At 49.9% G+C, this 22012-nt stretch overlaps 4 protein-coding genes across 15 annotated transcripts in view; 2 read left to right on the top strand and 2 right to left on the bottom strand.

Annotated features, from left to right (window-relative positions):
- The window catches only part of Myrf (myelin regulatory factor), a 32281-nt gene extending 27643 nt beyond the window's left edge, over positions 1 to 4638 (top strand). For 3 of the 6 annotated variants that reach the window (XM_021151949.2, XM_021151952.2, XM_029472594.1), the window contains 5 exons: positions 460 to 547; positions 770 to 844; positions 1153 to 1258; positions 2266 to 2340; positions 2474 to 4629. In XM_021151949.2, the coding sequence (XP_021007608.1) occupies positions 460 to 547; positions 770 to 844; positions 1153 to 1258; positions 2266 to 2340; positions 2474 to 2554 (425 nt within the window). In that variant the 3' untranslated portion in view covers positions 2555 to 4629. Of the gene's footprint in view, positions 1 to 459; positions 548 to 769; positions 845 to 1152; positions 1259 to 2265; positions 2341 to 2473 lie in introns of all 6 variants that reach the window. The other 3 variants (XM_021151948.1, XM_029472592.1, XM_029472593.1) reach the window with 3 other exon arrangements.
- A 450-nt stretch (positions 4639 to 5088) lies between these two features.
- On the bottom strand, positions 5089 to 8658 carry Tmem258 (transmembrane protein 258). The gene is made up of 4 exons (XM_021152292.2): positions 8536 to 8658; positions 6257 to 6366; positions 5612 to 5748; positions 5089 to 5194 (listed from the first exon to the last, which is right to left on the bottom strand). Exons 1-3 carry the CDS (start codon positions 8536 to 8538, stop codon positions 5622 to 5624), a joined length of 240 nt encoding a protein of 79 aa, XP_021007951.2. The 5' UTR covers positions 8539 to 8658; the 3' UTR covers positions 5089 to 5194; positions 5612 to 5621.
- On the top strand, positions 8406 to 13607 carry Fen1 (flap structure-specific endonuclease 1). Of its 7 annotated transcripts, none has more exons than XM_021152287.2 (3): positions 8406 to 8705; positions 8780 to 9122; positions 11650 to 13601. In XM_021152287.2, exon 3 carries the CDS (start codon positions 11669 to 11671, stop codon positions 12809 to 12811), a length of 1143 nt encoding a protein of 380 aa, XP_021007946.1. In that variant the 5' UTR covers positions 8406 to 8705; positions 8780 to 9122; positions 11650 to 11668; the 3' UTR covers positions 12812 to 13601. The 7 variants fall into 7 exon arrangements, 6 of the variants coding, with proteins under 6 accessions (XP_021007946.1, XP_021007947.1, XP_021007948.1 ...); XM_021152288.2 differs by having other exon boundaries at positions 8567 to 8705; positions 8776 to 9111; positions 11650 to 13607; XM_021152289.2 differs by having other exon boundaries at positions 8567 to 8705; positions 8776 to 9006.
- Positions 13608 to 15981: 2374 nt separating this feature from the next.
- Positions 15982 to 22012, bottom strand: part of Fads1 (fatty acid desaturase 1) — a 15032-nt gene continuing 9001 nt past the window's right edge. Inside the window, exons 6-12 of the mRNA XM_021152361.2 lie at positions 21615 to 21675; positions 19807 to 19883; positions 18997 to 19094; positions 18708 to 18804; positions 18403 to 18482; positions 18185 to 18310; positions 15982 to 18012 (exon numbers count right to left, since the gene is read on the bottom strand). Coding sequence (XP_021008020.1) covers positions 17961 to 18012; positions 18185 to 18310; positions 18403 to 18482; positions 18708 to 18804; positions 18997 to 19094; positions 19807 to 19883; positions 21615 to 21675 — 591 coding nt within the window. The 3' untranslated portion in view covers positions 15982 to 17960. The remainder of the gene's footprint in view (positions 18013 to 18184; positions 18311 to 18402; positions 18483 to 18707; positions 18805 to 18996; positions 19095 to 19806; positions 19884 to 21614; positions 21676 to 22012) is intronic.

Raw genomic sequence — 22012 nt, 5'->3', positions numbered from 1 at the left:
GAGATGAGGCAGGCCTGAGGTAGTGAGATGAGGCAGGCCTGAGGTAGTGAGATGAACAAGTCACCTCTTCTCCAAACTCAACGTTACACCTCAGCAGTGAGCTGGCTCGGTGTCAGCCACATGCTGGGGGCCGCCCGGGCTGTGTGTTCTGTACTACCCTTTCATGGCTGGTTTCTGCTGCCACAGCGACAATTGCTGAGCCCAGGGCTGAGAAAGAAATGTGGAGAAGGCTCTCCACTTGCTTCTGAGTGTCTTGGTTTTATGAAAGAGGCAGCTCTCAGGTTCGTGAGAACTAGCTGGTCCGAGAGCTGCCGGGAGAGGGGTGTGGTGTGATCCTGTTGTGAGGGTCTGGAGAGAAGAATTCTTGCTTGCCCCAAGGTGTGAAAGTCCCAAGGGTGATGCCATTTGGCATCTACCTTTTTCCCTTTCTCACTGCCCCAACAGCCTCTCTTCTTCCAGACCCAGCGCCATCCCTGACCTCCATCCAGCTGCTGGAGAATTCCATGCCTATCACTTCTCAGTACTGTGTGCCAGAAGATGCTTGCAGGTACAGTGGGCTCCCTCTTGTCACTGCAAGGAGGGCCCCTCAGGTGCCATGAGCCCAAACCGTTTGGATGCTCAGATCTTGGCCCTCTGGGGAGGAACTTTTCCCGTAAGTCTGGGCAGTCCCTTTCCTCATTTCCTCGGGCTTCAGTATAGCATGAGGCTGAGGAGGAGAGAGGGAGACCGGCAAAGTGGCCTTGCTTAGGTACCATCTTTGCCCCTTTAGGCTTGGCAACTTCACCTACCACATCCCTGTCAGCAGCAGCACACCACTGCACCTCAGCCTGACCCTGCAGATGAAGTGAGTGCTGGTGTGTGGGTGTGTATGGGGGACCATGTGGAAGCCCTCAGAAAAGTGAAAGCTAAGTGCTTATTAAATTTATTACGTGGAGGGTCCAGGCTACCTGGAGGACTGGAGGGGACACTGCAGCTTGGGGTTCAGTAGCATGGGACTGTGGGAGAGGTTTCCTCCATCCCAAGCCCTGGACTATTATTCTATGTGGTCCTCAGGCTGTGAAGATACAGCTTGTCTCAGGTGGGGCTGGGCTGGGTGGGACAAGGACATGGGGGAGCTACAGCTACTCAAATGGGAACCCACCTATTCCCTAGTTCCTCCACCCCTGTGTCCGTGGTACTGTGCAGCCTGACATCAGAGGAGGAGCCCTGTGAGGAGGGAGGCTTTTTGCAGAGGTTCCACCCGCATCAGGACACCCAGGTAGGGGTAGGTGGGAAGCTGTGGGCTGCCCAGCTCTCAGACCTTCCTCTTCTGGATAGTGATCACCAAATGATGGGAAGCAGAGGATAAGCATGTCTGCTGGGACACAGACAGCTGGGCTGCTGTGTCTGGGGGAGGGGGCGTGCATGTCAGTCTTCACTCATCCATTCTCTGATAGGTATCTGCATGGTACCTGTGACAGTGCTCAGGGAGGAGAGTTTATGAGGGCTGATCTGGGATGAGCACGGTGCCCACTGCAGGCAGAGCTGAGCTCTCCTCTTCACTCCCCAGCCCTCACACTCAGGGCAGGCCAGTGATTGACAGATGGTGCTAGAAGAGACCTGGGCTCCAGGTAGAAGGACAGCTTGGGGTTCTGTTGCTGCTCACTTGTTTAAGTATCTGTTGAGGCCTCTTGTCTCTTTCCCTGTGCTTCCAAGACCCTGTTCTCCAGAGAGGAAGAGAAGACAGGCATAAAACCCCGTGAGCAGAGACAGGAGGAGTTCAGGGTCATAAGGGAGGAGACTCATGGCCTTATAGGAAGGGATGGTTAAGGACAGAGGGACAGCAAGCCAGTGAGTCACTTTCAGCTGTGGTGCTCTGGTCTACACCCACACAACAGAGGCCAAGTCAAAGCCTGAGCTAAGGCAGATAAGCTGTGTCGCTGCCTACCTCACACTCCACCAGTACATAGTGACAGAGAGCCGTGAAGACCTGCATTTGAACCCAGCTCTGCCATATATGCATTTTGAAGGAGACAAGCGGCTGCAGATGGTAGCAGCACCTCTGCTTGCATTGCCCTGTGGTCATGGGCACCGTTAATGAGACACTCGCACAGCCTAGAGCACAAGACAAAGGGAGGCCTTAGCTCGGGAAGGCAGTCTGCAGAGGGTGGCTACCCTTGCTCTCAAAGTGCAGCGTGTTCACCCCTGGGCTGTGATGGTCATGCGGAGAGGACAATGCTGGTTAGGACAAGGCTGCCCTGACCTCTGTCTTCCCTGTCTCTCTAGGGCACCTCTCATCAGTGGCCAGTAACCATCCTGTCCTTCCGTGAGTTCACATACCACTTCCGGGTGACATTGCTGGTGAGCACACAGGCCCACAGAGGCTGAGGGCACTTCTAGGCAGTGTGGGGCTTGGGAGAGGAGTAAGGGCTTTGCAAAACATGGTAGGGCTTGGGACGACCATCTTACCCATCCTCATTTCCCTTTCATATAGGGTCAGGCCAACTGTAGCTCAGAGGCCATCGTTCAGCCAGCCACAGACTACTACTTCCACTTCTACCGCCTGTGTGACTGAGCTGCCTCCTGAGGCAGTGCCACAGCCGGGACTGGAGTCCCTGGGCCCTCAACACTGGATGCAAATGTGTTACACTGGAGCCTGCTGCAGGCCAGCTCTCTGCTCTTCACTGCTTCCCTTGATTGGGAAGACTGGAAGTCCTTACACTGGAGTTGCTGGGCCAACTGGTCACCCTCACACAGCACAGAGGGGGCTAGAGGGAACAGCCTCCTGGGTCTTCCTTCTGGTCATCTCCTTGGGGCAGCACAGGACCACTTCATGGCTGTCTAGTTATGGTCCCTGGAGGGCTATTTGCCCACCTTCACTCTCCCTGCCTTCCCTTCTGAGTTGTGGTAGAGCGAAGACCCACGGGGGTTGGACCCAGACCTCTTAACACCTGGCTGGACCCCATGAGTCCCTGCAGAGTCAATAACTCACCCGTTATGCTGTTCCCAGGAGGGACAGCTTGGTAGTAACTTTCTGGGGTTTGACTGTTACACTAGACATGGATTTCTAAGCTTTAAGTACGGTTGGTTTAGGAGAGTTTTCCTTGGGAGAGCTAGCCTGTAGTCAGGGCTAGCTCTGGATGGCTGGAGAAGCTGACCTTGTGCCTTAAGTCTACTAGTGCCTAATGGAGCCACCCTCATAGGGCTGAACCAGTGGGGCTGATGGGCCAGGTCAGCCTTGGACCCTTGATCCTGGAGGACCCTGGAAGGGGTGGTTCCCTGTAAGCTTCCAAGATCTATGTTCCTGGGAGTTTCCCAAACTCATGATGGAGTTGGTGACAAGAGCAGAGGAGCAGGAATCCCTGCAAGCAGTAGACTGGTTTCCACTGGAGGGTGAATGCAGATACCTTTTATTAATGGTATACTTACTAAATGCACTTAAACCAGGCACCAAGGAGTAGGGCAGAACTGGAAAGCTGAGTGGGCCTCAGTGTGGAGAGGTACTAGTAGTGGACAGGACTTTCATGGCTTGGGTCCATGCTCCTCCCACACCCAAAAAGAGTGGTGGGTTTGAGTTTGGAGGTTTTACTCAAGTGACAGCTTCAGCATTTCTTGGTAGCACCTACAGCATTCTGATTACATGTAGGTTCCTGGAAGGAGTGTGGCAATCATTTAGCTGCATGTCATAGATTCAGCAGTGGGAAAGGGTACTGCTCTGACCCTATGTATTCTGACCCTTTGGAAACCAGGCCCTGCTTTTTCCAAGCCTCCCATTCTGAGCTCTAAATGGAAGGCCTTTCTAAGGGGGAGCTAAGTTTGGGAAGCCTATGAACTGTGGGTCCTGCCAAGGATCTCAAAGCACTTATCCTCAGGATAGGGAAATAGCAGGGACGCCTTGTCCCCAAGATTTCTCTCCAACTTGGCTCCATTCCTACATTCTGCCATAGGAATCACAACTCCCCACATCAGGCCATGCTTGCCTAAGACCTTGTTCTGTTCTCCCACAAGGCCATCCTTCCCACAGTACCTTAAGATTGCCCAGCCTCCCTGCTCTAGTGGCTGGGGCTCCCTTACCAGAGGGGCAAGTGTGGCCCCTCAGTCCTTAACTGGAAAGTGACCCTCTTCTACCCCCTGGAGTCCATCTGGACAGAGCCAGCCTGAGGCCCACGGGCAGCTGCCTGTTTACATGCCTGGGAAGAGGTCCTCAGTGTGAGTTGGGGTCAAACTTGGGCTCCAAGCTGCTTGAGGGGGTCAACCTTGGACCAAAGTTGCCTTAAGCCCCAAGTATAAAAGAGCTTAGGGGAAGGTGTAAGGGCCACAGGCTGGAAGCTGACAGCCTAGCAGGCATTACCTTCCTCTCTTCTGCTGTGTTCCTATAGCCACTGGGCTAATCTCCCCCTTGCTTTAGGCTGTATATAGCCCCCCCCACCCCCCAGCACAGATCCCTGCCCATGCTGTTCCCCTTAGCACCCTGCCTGTTCATAGAGCTAACTCCCCATTTTCTCCGTGAGCTCTGACTCCTATTTATCATATACTGACTCTGAGGAAGGCAGAGAGGTGCCACTTGGCCTACTTGCTTCCTGTCCCCAAACCAGTCCTTTTCTTCTGAAGTAAATATACATATATAAATAAATGTATAAATACTGCTTTGTATCTGCACTTGCCTCTGGCATCTTCTTGAGATTGTTCTGGTGGGAGCCATCTCAGAACAAGGTGACCTGGAATTCCTTGCCACCACACAAAAGGACTAGAGAGCTACTCCCTATCTTTACACCTCTCATCCTTGGACTTGGGTTGACCATATACACACACCTAAAAAAACTTCCCCATGCACCTGCCACTGCCCACCTAGAAAGAATCCATCTAAGGGAACAGGCTGCCCTAGGGGACCCTAGCTCAACAACGCAGAAGTAGGCATGGACCCTTCCTATCCACAGTAAGCCTTAAACTAATGATAATATGACACTGCTACACAGCCCTTGCCCCCACGGGGAGGACACAAAATTTCTATTATCAGGCACTGATGAAAGGCAGCTAGAAACTGGAAAAGGTAGGACTTCAACAGTCAAGGAAACCCCAGTTCCCTCCCCTAAGAATGGACATGAGGCAGGCCTGTCACACATCTGCCTTTATTGTAAACAGCAGGTGGGACATGTAGCAATGGTAAAAAATTAATTTACAAAAGCAGAGACTTGGTGAGCTGCCTGGTGTATACCTGGAAGAGGAGAGCAGAATTAAGAATGAGTCCAGTGTCCTTTCACATTCCCTCCCTGTAACCCTAGGCCCCTTGAGCAAGGACTGTACAAGAGCCAACAGGAATGGTCACTGAGGATGGGTTACCAGAACTGACTTCAGTGACCTGTTTTAAGTCCCAGTTCCTTTCCAAGTCATTTGTGTATGACTTCAAAGAATGCAGATATAAAACCATAGGTAGCCTTCACCCACATCCCTACCAAGTACACCCCAAAGCTTGAGTGAGCCCTTGAGTACATGGAGAACTCAGAATGGACACACCAAGTCACACTTGGCTCAAATCCCCATGAACTATATAGTCTTGCATGGAGAGAGAGGACCCGTTGATATGGCTCTACGAGGCTTCTTCAGACATGTACCATCTTGTCACAGCTCTTACCCTTGGAGACTCATACGTAGATGCCAACCCAGAGCAGGAGGAAGAGGACTCCAAAGCCCATGAAGAGTGAGGCCACCAAGGAGATGAGGAGCTCTTTGTAAATATCTCGTGTGTACTTGGTAGAGGTGACCTCGTAACTAGGTAGAACTGCTAAGGAGAAGCAAAGATGGACTACAGTGCAGGAGCTGTCTCTGATTACCTTTCACGGGGAACAACAGGCTAAGGGATTCCTGGGAGGCTTGTCTAGCTTGATGCAGCCAGGCAGAGGGGACCAAGAAATGGCATGGACTCTGGTGCTCCACACTGTACCTCTGACATCCACGAGGGAAAGAAGCCCACAGTACTTAGGCCAATCGCCTCTAGTCATGTATGGCTCGTGGTACAGCTGGGACTAGGTGCCAGACTCCTGACACGTGAACACTTCACCTTTCTGCCGGGTGGAGTTGTATATTCCTGTGATCCCAGCACTCTCCAGAGGCAGATGGACCCCATGAGTTTGACATCAGCCATGTCTGCACTGTGTGACCCTCCCTCTCTCAAAACAAGACCAAACCAAACCCCCAAATACCAATGAACCACCTATTGAACCTCAGTTCTCGCTTCCATGGTCACTAATTCTGCCCCCTGGCTGCAAATAAAGGATACACGAAGAACCAGGCAGTGAAGAACATGCCGATGGCCAGAAGTACCACAGTCAGGTGAGGGAAGACAGCCGGGTTCACTGGGCTGGTATACCTACTCATGGCTTCGAGCTCCTAAGGAAGAAAGCAGGTCCATCTTAGTTTCAATCTGGGGAAACCTTGGAGCAGATGTGTACTGCTGAGAACTCCTTCAAGTGAGTCACTATGGAAATTACAATCATTTTGGCTGTGTGTGTTAATACCTTTATTTACTCTGTGTATATGTGTGCGTTTAGGTACCAATGAGTGCATTTTGAGTGTAATTTGTCAGAGGACAAATTACAAGAATTGATTTTCTCCTTCCACCATGTGGGTCCTGGGGACTGACCCCAAGTCACCAGGTTTGAAAGTAGGTGCATTTACCTGCCATTTTGCAGGTCACTCCTCATCTCCTTTCCCGTTTTTTTTTTTTTTTTAAATTTGGATAGACGTTAGAGGACAACTTTCTGAGAGATGCCTTCTGCCATGCTTGAGGCAAGGTCTCTTTGGTTTTTGGTCACTGTAACAAGCATTATAGGTTAACCAGCCCTAAGGCTTCTGGGCGTTTCTCCTGCGTCCATTTTCCATCTTGCAGTGTGTGAGTTCTGGGATTACCACATCTGGCTTTTGTTTGTTTTTGAGACAGGGTTTCTCTGGGTAGCTTTGACTGTCCTAGAACTCACTCTATAGACCAGGTTGGCCCCAAACTCACAGAGTTCTGACTGCCTCTGCCTTCTGAATGCTGGGATTAAAGGCATGCACCACCATCGCCTGGCCACATCTGGATTTTAAAAAGTAATGTGGGTTCTAGGATCCAACTCAGGCTATCAGGCTTGCACACCAAACCCTTTGCCCATGAGCCATCTCCTAGCTCTACATCACATCTTAAAAGTAGGGACGTGGCAGGCTTTGTGGTAGAACATTTGCCTAGCATGCACGAAGTCTTAAATGTGACCCCCAGCACTGGGAAGTAAAACAAACAACAATAACAACAAAGAATGGCAGCAGCCACTTTCAGTGAGATAAGAGCAGCTAAGAGTCAGAGGATAATGGCTCATAGGGGTTTCTAGCTAATGACCACTATGTAAGTCATGGATCTGTCTGGGGGAAGACACCTAAAGAAAAAGCTTGCCCACAATTTCCACTGCTTTTGGATCTGTGTCCAGACTCTAAGCTGTTAATTTGTACAGGAAGCTGGAGCCTAGACTAGTACAGACAGCTCAAATTCTAATTTAGAAGTACTGTTTTTCATTGCCTTAGGAGGGAGCCACGGGGATCTCCTGGCAGAAGACAATTGGGATAATTCTGGCCCTACTGAATCATCAGTCTGAGTTAAGTAGTTATAACACTATTTGTGTCACAGGGCTGATGCATGATTGGAGGAAGATGAATGTTGACACATCTAGTTTACTGCCCAGCACAGAGTAACTGCTCAATAGGTATTTGTTTCCTTCCTAAAGTTGCAGAGAAGACGATGAGACAATCCCTGTGAAAGGGCTATAAACTTAAAGTTCTGTACAAATGTTAACTTCCATTGTCACTCTCTAGCCAATGTTTCTAAAGTCCAGAACATAACAACTCCAGAGAAGTAGACTGAGCCCATTGTTCTAGGAGACACAGGAATTCAATTCAGTAAACAATTATGTCCCCCTTCCCCCCTAAAAGAGCCAAGGACAATCGCTGCCATTTATGGAACCTCCAAATGCAGGCCCAGTGTTGGGCAACAGGAATACAAAGACGAATAGACATCATCCCAGAACTAGATGCATGTCAGATGGTGGTCACTAGGAGGCGTGGCAGATTAAAAAAAAGAAGTCTAGGAAACGTGGCAAGAGGTGTGTACAGACTGAGAGCTCCCAGAAGACAGACAAGTACCTATGAGAGTTATAAGTGTTTTACCAGGAAATGATATTTATACAAGGGCCTTGCGGGATAAGTAAGATTTCAGCAAGGGAATCCTTCCAGTTAGAGATAACTGATCATAAGAAAGAGAAATAAAAGCGCGAAGGTTTTCAAAGTGCACCCTGTGACCTTCAGACTTATAGTCAACAACATCATAAGCACATTGTGATGGAAACCTCAGCCTGAGGAATACACGGTAAGGGGCTTGCTTTCCCGTTCCTAACTCAAACTAGAGTTTCAGCGGCGTCCCACCCACCGGGCACTCCATACTGAGGCCTCCGCGGAAGAACGCGGTGAGGACCGGGCACACAAGAGCCCTAGGTCCTGGCCCACAGCACTGTCCGTTAACTCCCATCATCTCACCATTTTGCCCCGCACAGGATAAACCACCGATCCGCCACCGGAAGAACACGTCGGCAGGAGCAAGCGCACTGAGCAACAGGAAAAGGATGTGGTCCCTTGCGCGTGGCATTGTGGGACTTGTAGTCCCATGTTCTCAGGAGTAACGGGAACTAGGACTATACGGACCTGATGTGAGTAGCATGGAGTCGGACTGTGGGAAAGGGTGGTGTGAAGTTTAGGTTTTAATTCATTTTTTCCCAGAAAGAATGCCCACTATGAAAGCTGCTATCGGACCTGGTGGGACATGCACTACACTTCCCAGGAGGCTGTTCGCGCCTGGCAGATCACGTGACGAGAGCGCGGGCTTTGGAAGGCGGCGAAGCTGGGAACGATACCGGCTCGACACTGAAAGAACCGGCTCGGGACTGTCCAGAGAACGCTGTGGACTCCAAACCACTGCTAGCTGCTTAAGGCTCGTGCACTCGAGACGGGGTGAGGTCTCGCGGAAGCGTCTCTGAGAGCGGCAGAGCCGCGGGAACAGCACCGGGCAGCCCGGGCTTGGGCCATTCGCTCTGCTCCGAACATTCCTCTTCGCTGGTAGGAAGAAGGTAGTACCCTCCTTCCAGTGAGGACTCAGACCAGAGCGTGTTCATCCTAGGGAGGAGTATGGAGCGGGGAAGTTCTGTGCCTTTAAGGAAATGGGTTCATGTTCTGCTGACATCCAGAGACAGTGTGCTTTCTTGTATTTCTGGCTGAGGCTGGTGTTGGGAAAGTCCCAAGGACATTTCTGGTGAAGGGAAGTCTGGAAGATTCCGCAGAACAGTGGGGCCCAGTTAATACGGTGATTAATCAGTAGGCCTCTGGGGAGTGGGGAGCAGGGGAACTAGGTGTGTTTTTATCCTGCCTGCAGCCATTTCATTTAAGGCTTTGCTATCTGGAAGGTCCTGTGGAGGCGGGACTGAGACTATCAGGACAGAACAGGTTTCCCTCTGTGTGACATGATGGGTGGTAATATCCTGTGTTCATTCTAGCATCGTAGTGAGGTGTGAACCATACGGTTGACTAGGGAACATGGCACGGCATCTGGGGATGTGTGTATTCCATCTGGTGTTTTGGTTGACCGGTTCTGCAAGGCAGAAATGGTTATTATTCTTATTTAACAACTCAGAAGTGACTTGTGTTACACAATCTTGAAGATGTAGAGCACTTGCTAGCACGAGTGAGGGCTCTAGCTCAGTCCCCATTGTTATACCCACACACAGAACACCAGATTCAAGGATGAGTTTTTTATTTGATTTCTGGTCTGAGGATTCAACATGGGACTTCACGCATGCTAGGCAAGCCACTGTACCAGGGAGAGCTACAGTCTTTAGCCCTAAGGCTGAGTTTTTGCTGCTTGTATTCTTAGAGGAACCACAGTAATACGAACCAAGAAGAAGTAAGGAAGGAGGGCAAGAAGAAGACCGAAGAGAGAGGCAGGCCTTTTCACTAGGCTTCTGTGCTATACAAGTAACGTGTGCTGAGGTGTTTGTAGTCAGGAAGGGACTATACAGGGTCACTTGGGCTTCAGAAAAGACACAGTGAAGTAAGACTGGGAACAAATTAGAACGATTGACAGGACTTTCTTATGGTGTGAACACACTAACATTGGGTGAGCAAGATAACCTTAATAAATTGCATATTAGAAAATCCTTTTATTGTATACATTTAACACATTAATATGACTTGACTGATACAATGCAGATATTTTTGTTTAAAATGGATTCTCTTTCCCAACTTAATTTTCTGTTTGTTTTTTTTTTTTTTTTATTTATTATATGTAAGTACACTGTAGCTGTCTTCAGACACTCCAGAAGAGGGCGCCAGATCTCGTTACGGATGGTTGTGAGCCACCATGTGGTTGCTGGGATTTGAACTCTGGACCTTCGGAAGAGCAGTCGGGTGCTCTTACCCACTGAGCCATCTCACCAGCCCTTCTGTTTGTTTTTGAGACAGGGTCTCAACTATGTAACTCGGGCTGGCCTGGGACTTGCTATGTAGACTAGGCTGGCCTCGAACTCAGAGATCCACTTGCCTGTGCCTTCCAGGTGCTGGGATTAAAGGCATGCACCATCACTCACAACTAGGTTTTTTTGTCCCCTAACCCCCCCCTTTTTTTCTTGAAAGTCCATTTAAAGAAAAATAATTAGATAAAAGGAAAATTAATGTTTTAATTGGAGGAGCCAAAAATTGTGAGGGTAGTTTTGAAAATGCTTCCCTAGGAGTAATTTGATGGAAGTACCACAGAAGTGCATGCAGTGTTGGACTGTGTGAATCCAGCATGCCAGTCCTCAATTCAGGATCTGTGGGAAGTCATGGCGTTCAGACTTAGAGGCGGGAAGAGAGTACAAAGAGGAGGACTTAAAACTCCTCTGGCATCCTGATAAAACAGACCCTCAAGTGCTAGGGGAGATGGGAAGGGAAGAGTAGCAGCAGTGAGGTGGCCACCTGGTCCTCATGCAGAGGTGTACTCCTCAGGTCTGCTGCATCGGTTAGACATCTGTGGAGAAGCAATAAATCAGACATAGTCATATTCGCATAGCCGGTACTTAGCTGCTCCTAAGGGCTCACGTCTGCCTTGATGATCTCAAGCTGACCCAAGCACTCTGTCTCTGTCTCCTTAATGCAGATTAAAGTTGAAGTCGCTTTGTGACAGATGGTGCCATGGCATTATTCAGAGCCCTTAAGTTATTCAAGAACAGCCCATGCCAGGCGTGGTAGCACACGCCTTTAATCCCAGCACTCGGGAGGCAGAGGCTCAGATTTCTGAGTTCAAGGCCAGCCTGGTCTACAGAGTAAGTTCCAGGACAGCCAGGGCTACACAGAGAAACCCTGTCTTGAAAAACCAAAAAACAAAAAAAGACCACCGCAGATCTCCTTCCTTGAAGCGCCCGAGCAGCTTCTGAGTCTCAGGAGGCCTGCTTGAGAATGGTGGATCTTGTTCACCTTTGCCTGCTTTGCTCTGCCGGCTTGGAGTCCTGCTGTGTCTCATGTTAAATTTGATGAAACATTAGACAGGTGAATGTTGCAATTTAAAACTTTTGTTCCTTTTGTATCCTCCAAGATCCTTCTCTTACTCTTCTTTCTTTGTTTTAGCCATTGCTCCTGTGCTACCATGGGAATTCAAGGCCTTGCCAAACTAATTGCTGATGTGGCCCCCAGTGCCATCCGTGAGAATGACATCAAGAGCTACTTTGGTCGCAAAGTGGCCATCGATGCCTCTATGAGCATCTACCAGTTCCTGATTGCTGTTCGTCAGGGTGGGGATGTGCTGCAGAACGAGGAGGGTGAGACCACCAGCCACCTGATGGGCATGTTCTACCGTACCATCCGAATGATGGAGAATGGCATCAAGCCTGTGTACGTCTTTGATGGCAAACCACCACAGCTGAAGTCAGGTGAGCTGGCCAAGCGCAGTGAGAGGCGCGCCGAGGCTGAGAAGCAACTGCAGCAGGCTCAGGAGGCTGGGATGGAGGAGGAGGTGGAGAAGTTCACCAAGCGGCTCGTGAAGGTCACCAAGCAACACAATGATGAGTGCAAACACCTGCTGAGCCTCATGGGCATCCCTTACCTTGATGCACCCAGCGAGGCAGAGGCCAGCTGTGCTGCCCTGGCAAAGGCTGGCAAAGTCTATGCTGCGGCCACAGAGGACATGGACTGCCTCACTTTTGGCAGCCCCGTGCTAATGCGACACTTAACTGCCAGTGAGGCCAAGAAGCTGCCCATCCAAGAGTTCCACCTGAGCCGCGTCCTGCAGGAGCTGGGTCTGAACCAGGAGCAGTTTGTGGATCTGTGCATCCTGCTGGGTAGCGACTACTGCGAGAGTATCCGTGGCATTGGGCCCAAGCGGGCTGTGGATCTCATCCAGAAGCATAAGAGCATCGAGGAGATCGTGAGGCGGCTCGACCCAAGCAAGTACCCTGTTCCAGAGAACTGGCTCCACAAGGAAGCCCAGCAGCTCTTCCTGGAGCCGGAAGTACTGGACCCAGAGTCTGTGGAGCTGAAGTGGAGCGAGCCAAATGAAGAAGAGTTGGTCAAATTTATGTGTGGTGAAAAGCAGTTTTCTGAAGAGCGAATTCGCAGTGGGGTCAAGCGGCTGAGTAAGAGCCGCCAGGGCAGCACCCAGGGACGCCTCGATGATTTCTTCAAGGTGACAGGCTCACTCTCCTCAGCTAAGCGCAAGGAGCCAGAACCCAAGGGGCCTGCTAAGAAGAAAGCAAAGACTGGGGGAGCGGGGAAGTTCCGAAAGGGAAAATAAACCTGTCCTTCCCCTCCACTGTCCCTTGACCCCAGGCTATCTGTTTTGTACCCTCGGCTGCAGCACATCCCTCTTGTCCCTCGTCTTGAGGAGAGAGAGTTCATTGCTTCCCAGCTCTGCCCTTCAGAGCTTTCCCTCTCTTGACCCTGTGGCAGGAAGGCCGTAGCTCTGCTTTTTCTCATTTTCAGCTCAGGCTCAAACCACTTTCTCAGGTTAATGGACACTGTAGTCATTGTTCTGTGCAACTGCTAGCAATGTTTTAAGGAAAAAGAAGATAAAGCAGGGAGATAGGATGGAGATAGTTTCCCAGCTGGCCCGCTGGTGGAGGAGAGGTGACTAGAAAATGACTGACTACTGCTCTTTCTAATTTCACTGTGCCCTGAAAGATGTCTATCAGCCTGGGATTCGCTGATGGAAGAACTACAAAGAGACAAGCAGAGAGGAGTCTGGCCGACAACAGATTTAGTACTGACCAGCTGATTTTGAGGGCAGAAATTTGAACTTGCTGCCTGCTGAGTCCAGTGGTTGTGCAGGGAGTGAGGAGATGGCAGTGGTTAAGTTTTGGTTTGTAGTTTTTTGTTTTTGTCTCTCCCCTCTCTAGTGTTGGGGATTGAACCCAGGGCAAAGGCATTAACTGTGCCCCTGACCTGTGGCTCCAAGTGATGTTCTGACGGCCTTTCTGAGGCAATCAATTGAATTGAGGTTTTGGGAGAAGAAACTGTTGTTCATAGGCTATTTCTATTTTAAAAGATGTGAAGAGAAAAAAAAAACAATAAAATTATAAAAGTGACCAGAATGTGTCTTTCTGAATGTTTGAAAACACCCTGAGTGCCTTAGTTTCCTGTAGAATAAATATAATGGTCTCCTTTCCCCCTCTAAAATCCCCAACAGCCTGGGATTGCCCTGGTAACAAGGGGTTAGTTTAGGACTGACCACAAGGTGGCGCTGTGCCCATGTAAGGTGGCCACAGCAGCCTTTTGTACTTAGGAGTTTGACTAGCTTGACTGGATTTCACACCTTCCACCATCTGTGAGATAAAGGAGTCCCCTGGAACAGCCTTGTAGTTTAGATAAACTATCTTACAACATCCAGGCAGTTTGGTAGGCCACTTGATAAACACTTGCTATTCAGAAACCTTGTTCCACCAGGTGGTGGTGGTGCACACATAGTCCCATCCCCATCACTCAGGTGACAGAGGCAGGTCAGTCTCCACGTTCAAGGTCACCCTGGTCTACAGAGCAAGTTCCAGACAGCCAGGGCTACACAAATCCTGTCTCCACAAACCTATAAAACAAGTAGGTAAATAAAAGAAGCCTTGTTCTTACTGAGATTTCAGGTGTCCAGGAAGAATGAACGTTTTTGAGCACTAGTACACTTAGGTTTTCCCAGAGAACAGAGAATGAGCTACGTATGTGTTAAAAGGAAATTCACTAAAGTGGCTTTCAGGGTATGGCCCTGATAGTCTATTAATTGGTATCCAACTAGAAAGTCAAGAATTCAGTAGTTTAGTCCACAAGGGATGTCTCAACTGTCTTCAATCTACATGAAGAATCCCAAAGAAGTAGGTTCTAATACCAGGGAAGGGATGTCTCAGCAAGAGGATGCCTGGGCAAGAAGCAAGTCTCCATGTCCTTTTGTGTAGGCTGCCACTAGAAGGGGTAGCCCAGAGTTAGGGGGAGTTTTCTACCTCCACACAAACTGGGCCAGCTGCTTGGGTTCTGGTTGCTTCCAGACATGGTCAAGTTGATAAGCCGTTATAACTAGTAAAGCTTAGTGGGGAGCCAGCCTGTGAGCTCTGATCTCACAATTGTGCTATTAACAGCACACAATTTACTTGAAAGGCCCTGACAACAGATTGAGTAGAAGACTAATAGTATGGGTCTTCAAGTCCTTTAAATTCCACTATATGGTGGGGGCAGGTGAGCGTGTGTGGAGGTCAAAGGGCAGCTTTCAGGGATCTTTTACCTGCCATGTCTTTGCACAATGATTTTTAATTTCCTCCCACCCCCAGCTGCTGTGCCTCCAACACACACAACACACACACTCAGGATCTCACTATGTATCCCTGGCTGGTCTGGAACTCAGAGCAGGAAGCCGTGAATTCATACTGTTTCCCAAATGAAGTCTTGGGTGAATGTAGACACTCTGTTTTATCCTGAGGGCAGAGCACTTATTTTGTTCTCTGCTCTCGCAGTTGATGAGTGGAACTGACTTTACCAGATTAAATTTGAGTTCTCCCCCCCCCCCATTCCATAATTTGATTCTAAATGTTCAGTGGCAATGAGCTGCGTGCCAAGGCTGCACTGCCTGAGTGCAATGGCCTCTTAGGGGCTTGTAGCCCATGATCGGCAAGCATTTAGAGGTCTGGCTTGCTTTTAAATTAGAACTTTGTAACCCTTTCTAATTGTTTTGATTTGTGCTTGGCCCTGTGAATGTTCTGATGTTTCACTCAGCTGAAGTTCAATAGTTAAGAGGCACTGCAGTTAAGAGACATGGCTCTGCAGTCTGATTGAGACAGTGTTGGCAAAGAGAAAGGCAAATGAGACTTATAGCTAAAACCATGCTGAAATTCAAAGTAGGTACGAAGGGAGAAATAATTCAAGATGGAAAGTTGAAGACTGAACGGTGAGATCTATGAGATCCGGCAGGAGTACCGCAGCAGTACAGTGTCTCTACAGATGGGCACCGGGATGAACCTGGCCTTGTCAGACCACCTTTATGTGGGAGTCACAGTCCTGCCCAGGTTATACAAGGGAACTGGCAGGGATTCATGTTCCCAAGGGAGCTGAGCTCACAGGTAGGAAGGGACTTAGCAGTAGCAGCAGGAATCTTGTATATATTTATGTGGGTTCATGTTCTTGCATGTTTGAATGTCAAAAAGGCCAGAGGGTCAGCAACTGTCTGCCTTAACCCTTAATCACGCCACCTTAGTTTTTACTGAATCTGAAGCATACCAACTTGCCTAAGGTGGTTGGCCAGCAAGCCCCAAGGATGCACCTCTGCTTACACTGGGTTATAGAGCTCCACACCTGGCTTTTACATGGGTCCTGGGGATCGGAACTTGGATAGGAAGTGCCTTACCAGCTGAGGCAGCTCCCCTTCTCTGCACCAGGGCATCGGGTTGGCATGTGCAGACAAGCAACTCGGATTTCAAATGAAGAACAACATTCTTTTGGTCCAAATTAAATTTTATTTTTTAGCTTCATCAGGATGTGGTAACAGCATTGGCACACACAGATACTGACATTAGGCTCAATTAAGTGAAAATGCCTGTGGACAGGAAGTCGGAAGATGAAGGTAATAAAGACAGACATGGAAGCTAGAGTTAAGTTTGGATATTCTGCCACTATCTACAATAGCAGAGGTGACTTTCCCTCTAACCCTGTTTTCTTATCTGTCAGTGGATTTGAGATGCCTCACTTTACCTCTGTAACATTCTGAGGCTTGTCACTCAATGTCCCCCGAGGCTATGCAAAAGCCATAGTGAAGGCTGAGGAGAGAAGGCCACAGTGGTTCAGATGCTCTGAAGACCTGGTCTTGGTACAACAGAGCTCACTGGTATTTGCCCAGACTGGCAGCTGAAGGCTCAAAGCCAGTGTGTGGGTTAGACAGACTGGTAGTGCCACCTCCTTACCCCAGGTGGCAGGGAACTGGCACGGGGAGGGATCTGCACCTATTTTGAAGAGAAGGAGCTAATAAAGGTAGCACTCTTTAATCCTGATTTTTCCTACGCAGCCTGTTTCAAACAGGATTTCAATCAGGGCCAACCACTGGGAAAGATCTGTGCTTTTCTGCAACCTGCCTGTCTCTACACCATACTCCAACATCCCTTAACACCCTCATCTTGACCACCTGCCATTTCTCCACAAACACGCACTGCACTTCGCTTCTTGAGGTTTTCTCTTCCCAGACAGGTGGTCATCATGCTTCCAGTAGAATCTCTTGAGCAGACAACAAAATAATGCCCATGGGTTTGGGGAACAAGAGCATAAAAGTGGACATACAGGTTAGGTCTCTCCGGGCATGTTCCTATGTTCTCCGGAACATATCTTTTACCAACCAGATTACAAAACCCTATTTTATTGTTAGACCGACACGCTTTGTCAGAAGTTACCCTAAATTTCTCTCCAGCATCCAGTAGAGTAAGACACTTGAACGAGTAGACAGAGGAGCTGCCTCACTGCAGCAGTGATGTTCACAGACCTTAGTGTTTCTAACCTTCCTGTTTGTGACATGGAACTGTGCTATACAATGCTGGAACGTGACATAGGGAACAGGGATTCTGAGTCTGCAGAGCCCTGGCACTCTGGTGGAAGCCTCAGTCACTTTTGTTGACGGCTGTTTTGTTGAACTTAGAATTACAGGCTGGGGAGCAAAAGGAAACTATGGGAGTCTTGTTCAGTAGGAGGGAAGACCTCAGTCTTTGTTTATGTTCTCCTTGGGGACCGATTAGAAGAGATGAATCAACAGAGTTTCAAAGGCCAGTATCTGCCATCCGTTTTGTCAAGAGCTAAGATCTAATGTTCTCTCTGGAACCTGGATGGAATGAGACCCAAGAATTGCGTGTGCCAGGATCTTCCAGGGCCAAATGCCTCCCAAACCACAGTCCTGGCTTTTGTCCTGCCTGCTTCTGAAACTGAAAAACAGCTTCTCCCAGCAGCCAGAGGCAGACACGGTCACACCCAGCCCTCAGCAGCAAGCTGTGCTCCTGGGCAGGGAGTTGTGCCAGGCCTCAGAATTCTATGCATGAATGCCCTCTTTCTAAATCATGTTCGAAGGAGTCGCACTGTTCCTCAGAGACTAACAAGGAGGGTGGAGAGTCAGATAGCCCAGTGAGATGGGCTCATACTTTACAAGAGGGGTTATCTAGTGTGGGGTCCCTACTTCATGCAGAGCTCTGTAGGTGCCACCATTTGTCCCCCTCCCCTGCCAAAGTAGAGAAGAAATAACAGTTTTGAATTCCTGCCTCAACAGCTCTCCCCTCCCTCAAGTTTGGTACCCAGAAGGCAAGGGGGAGGGGCGCAGATGTGAGTACGAATATCCGTGTTCCCTAACCTTTTAAACATTAGATTCATAGTGGCATTGTCCCTCCAACTCCTGCTTTGGCTCCTGGTGTCCTCTTCCTCCTCCATATGGAGGTCTGCTGCTGCTATTGGTGAAGGTAAGCATCCAACCAGAGTTGCCCTGACTCCTTCAGGGAGCTGTAGGGACAATAGGAGCAGATAGTGAGGGAGGCGGAGCCACCCACCTGCAGATAGGTCCCCTTGGCATGGCGGTGCCATTGCTGATGACCAGGAACCCACCCCACCCCAGGCCGCATGCTCATCACCGTGGCTTTCCTCCTCACTGCCAGCTTCCCAGGCTCATACTCACTAAACAATGTCCGCGAAGGCTGTGAGCAGGGGCTTGGACTCATACTTGATGCCGTACTTGGCGCACAGGGATTGCACGAGGGGTGCCACCTTGTGGTAGTTGTGCCGCGGCATGGTGGGGAAGAGGCTTAAGGGACAATATGAGTAGTTAGTGGCTTCTGCTTCTCTATCCATTCCCCACCTTTGCACCACCCCTGTTTCCTAGGTCTCTCTACTCACTGGTGTTCAATCTGGAAATTTAGGTGGCCACTGAACCAGTTGTTGAAGGCTGACTGGTGAACGTTGCAGGTTGCCTGCAGCTGGGGGAGAAAGTAGAGGGAGGGCAGGTCTCCATGTCAGAGTGCTGGGTCTTCCCTGGGGAGGCTGTGTGGAACTATTCCCCTATCTCTGGTCACCCCCTCAGTGGGAGAAGTCTCAAGATAACAAGGTTTGTCTGAGGAAACAACTTTGGCTATTTCTGTCCAGCACCTACCCTTTTCAGTAGCTGGGGGCATGTCCAGGTCTTCCAAGTGACTGTCCCTTACCTGGGTGGAGACCCAGTCCACATTCCGGTCGTGGTCGATGTGCATGGGGATATGGTTCATCTGTGTCACCCACACAAACCAGTTGCTTTCCAGGAACCTGTTGAATATGGCATATGGCCATAAGCAGTACAAGCCAAGCATGGGGTTCTTATTCCCCAGTTGCAACACCAGCCTGTGACTCTCCCGAGCCAATGCCCCAAATGACCCCCTGGGCTCCCGCACAGCCCGCGGACCCATCCGTCACCTGTACGTTCCCTGCCGACCTCTGCATCCTACCACATGTCCATACCTGACAATGAAGAAAAGGCCCAGGAAGCCTTTCAGCCCCAGCAGCGGCATGTAAGTGAAGAAGATGCGGGCATAGAAGCTCAGCATCCAGGCCAAGTCCTGCAGAGGGGATGGGTAAGTGGCACTGCCCTCAACATCCCCAGGGATGCCCCAGCCCCCTGCCTGTCCCTTCACAGAGGTCCCCCTCAGTCTCCCTGCCTACAGCAGCTCCTACCCTGTCTAAATGCTACTACACATTCCAGGACCAAGGCTCTGTCTAGGCCACTGTATCGACTGAAGCTCCGGGTCCTTTTCTGCAGTGAACCAAGCCCTACACTCGTTCCTCCAATACTTGAGTCCTTTACACTGAGATCAGTATCCGAGCTCACGCCTCAGTTCCCAGCTTGTCTGCTCAGAGCCTGTCTTCCCCAGGCCCTACATCTGAGACCAGTTGGAAAAGCAGGTCCGGCCAGACCCCTTTTGAGGATCTCCAAAGTCTCTTCCAACTGCATGTCTTTTCACGGGCCTATCACTTTCAGCTTAATCCTACGTTCCCAGAGAACAGGGACCATTCGCTACATCTCTCCCCTGATGTTCTCTGCAGTTCTGGAGTGCTGTGCAGCCTGAGAACCCTAGGAGAGCCCTGCATGAACCCTGCCATGGGGAAGCAGAGTGCAGGGGAGGCCAAGTCATCTCATCTAGAGAAGAGCCTCTTTCCCTGGTTCTGTTTTGCTCTGTCAACCTTGGAGTCTTCATACTCCACAGAGCATACCTTTCCCTATGCAGTACCAGAGAAGCTGGTGCACGAGGCTCTCAGGCCAGGGATACTCACCACCCATTTCTTCCGCTGAACCACAAAATAGAAAATATACCACTGGAAGTATAGAGGCAGCAAGGCTGGGGGTCCAACTGGGGAGGAAAAGGAGATGGAGGAGTGAGCAAGAAGGGGTCAGAAAGGGCTGCTATGGTGAGATGGCCCCCAGCACAGGACTGCCTCCTGTCACCCCCTAGCTGCCCCACCCCTCCTCCATCAACCACAAGCTATGAGCACTTGGCCAGGAACACAAGCCTAGAGAAGGCCAACTCTGCAAATGGATGCCACAGAAGCCGAGGCTGGGAACAGTATCCCTTCCTCGTGGAGGGCGTGCGGGAGCTTAAGTCTCAAGCATGGAACATACTCTACTCTCAGGCCTTTAAAAGGGCACATTAATACTCCTTCAGTGCCTGGACCACAGCTCTGCCTCCGAAGTCCTGTCACATTCTCACTGTTCCACTATGTAGGTCAAAGGGCAGGGGAAGGACTCTGCTGACCCGTCACAGTCTGAGGCACACCTGATGCTATACCAACCTCAGCATGACAGTCTCCACTCATAGCTTCTTCATCTGGATATACCACAGATTCTAAAACTCTTTCCTCCCTCTCCCTCCCTCCCTCTCTCCCTCTCTCCCTCCCTCCCTCCCTCCCTCCCTCCCTCCCAATGTACGTGTATGTGTGAGTGTGGGCTGTAGAGCACAAGTGCATATGTTGAGGTCAGAGGACAACTTTATACACGTTGCTTCCTCTCCTTCCACCGTGAGTTCCAGGGACTAAACTCCGGTTGTAAGGCTTTTACCGGCTAAGCCATCTCATGGACCCTTCCCATCCCCAGCGCTGGGACTACAGGCATGTGTGTCACCACCTCTGGATTTTTGTGTGTGGGTAGGGGGTGGGGCTTAGAAATCTAAAATCGGGTCACACATGCATAGCCAGCCCTTTACTAACGGAGCCATCTCCCCAGACCTAAAACTATTTTTTATAGAAGTTTTGACTCAACCCTTCCACCATGACCAGCCTTTTCTAGAAGGGACAGTTGGCAATAAGCAGTTAGATAAATTCCCCCAATTCTTCCCCAGGCTTCCTTTAAAAACTTGAAATAGGGGGGCTGGTGAGATGGCTCAGTGGGTAAGAGCACCCGACTGCTCTTCCAAAGGTCCGAAGTTCAAATCCCAGCAACCACATGGTGGCTCACAACCACCCGTAATGAGATCTGATGCCCTCTTCTGGTGCGTCTGAAGACAAAGACAGCTACAGTGTACTTACATATAATAAATAAATAAATCTTTAAAAAAAAAAAAAAAACTTGAAATAGATACAGGTGCCAAGTTTGAAGTCAACCTGAGCTGCACAAACCTCTCTCTCAAAAACAAAAACAAACAAAAAGCCCTCAAAACTCATTAAAAGTACCCACAAACTGGTCCCTAAAACTTGAGGTCTTAAAGGAATTTTAAGGCCTAAATTTGGGCAGTATGCAGCAGGCTTTGGAAGTAGGGAGTATATAACCAAACCGTCTTCTGCTCAGTCGCTAAACAAATTTCTTCTCGGACCCCACTGGCCAAGGAGTCATCCTAACCGACCCCGCCTTTGTGTGACTAGGTTTAAGACAAGGCTTAAAACTAAACCAGGAGGCTCCTGCTGACCACTTAGTTTCTTCCTGGAAGGAAGGAAGAGTGGAGGATTGCGATTGTCCCCGAACACAGATGACTGACTTGACTTAGGGGGAAAGGCCCTTTGCTCCCAGTGGGGGGAGGGGCATCCGCAGACAGTACTTCCTCCTAGGCCTCTCCTAGCCCCCCTCCCCCCTCCCCCAGGCTGACACTCACTGAGGAAGAAGTACTTGTGCTGATGGTTGTATGGCATGTGTTTCTTCTTTTCTCTCCCGAGCTGTGAGGAAACAAACGCAAGTCAGCAGCAGAGACCACACAGACACCCGTTTCTCCCACTGAGCCACCAACTTTCCCTGGCCTGACACTAGGCCTACTTCCAGAACCTTCAGCTTTTTTGCTACCTTTGAAAGTCTCTGACATGTTCCTGGAGCAAGTGGCCGGCCCCGGCTTGTGACCTATGACTCTACCATGACAAGGAACACACAAGAGTGTACACTCATCAGTCTACAGGATTCCTGATGGCTATCTAAGTCTCTGTCACATGGTTTCCAGGCCCAACCCCCTCCTGCTTCGGGTACTCTTTGGACCTCAGAGTCTTTTTTTTTTTTTTTTTT

This window comes from Mus caroli, chromosome 19, assembly GCF_900094665.2.
Source record: "Mus caroli chromosome 19, CAROLI_EIJ_v1.1, whole genome shotgun sequence".
In the NCBI taxonomy this organism is placed as follows: Eukaryota; Metazoa; Chordata; class Mammalia; order Rodentia; family Muridae; genus Mus; species Mus caroli.
The sequence above is the reverse complement of the archived record's forward strand: the minus strand, read 5'-3'. Positions and strand labels throughout refer to the sequence as shown.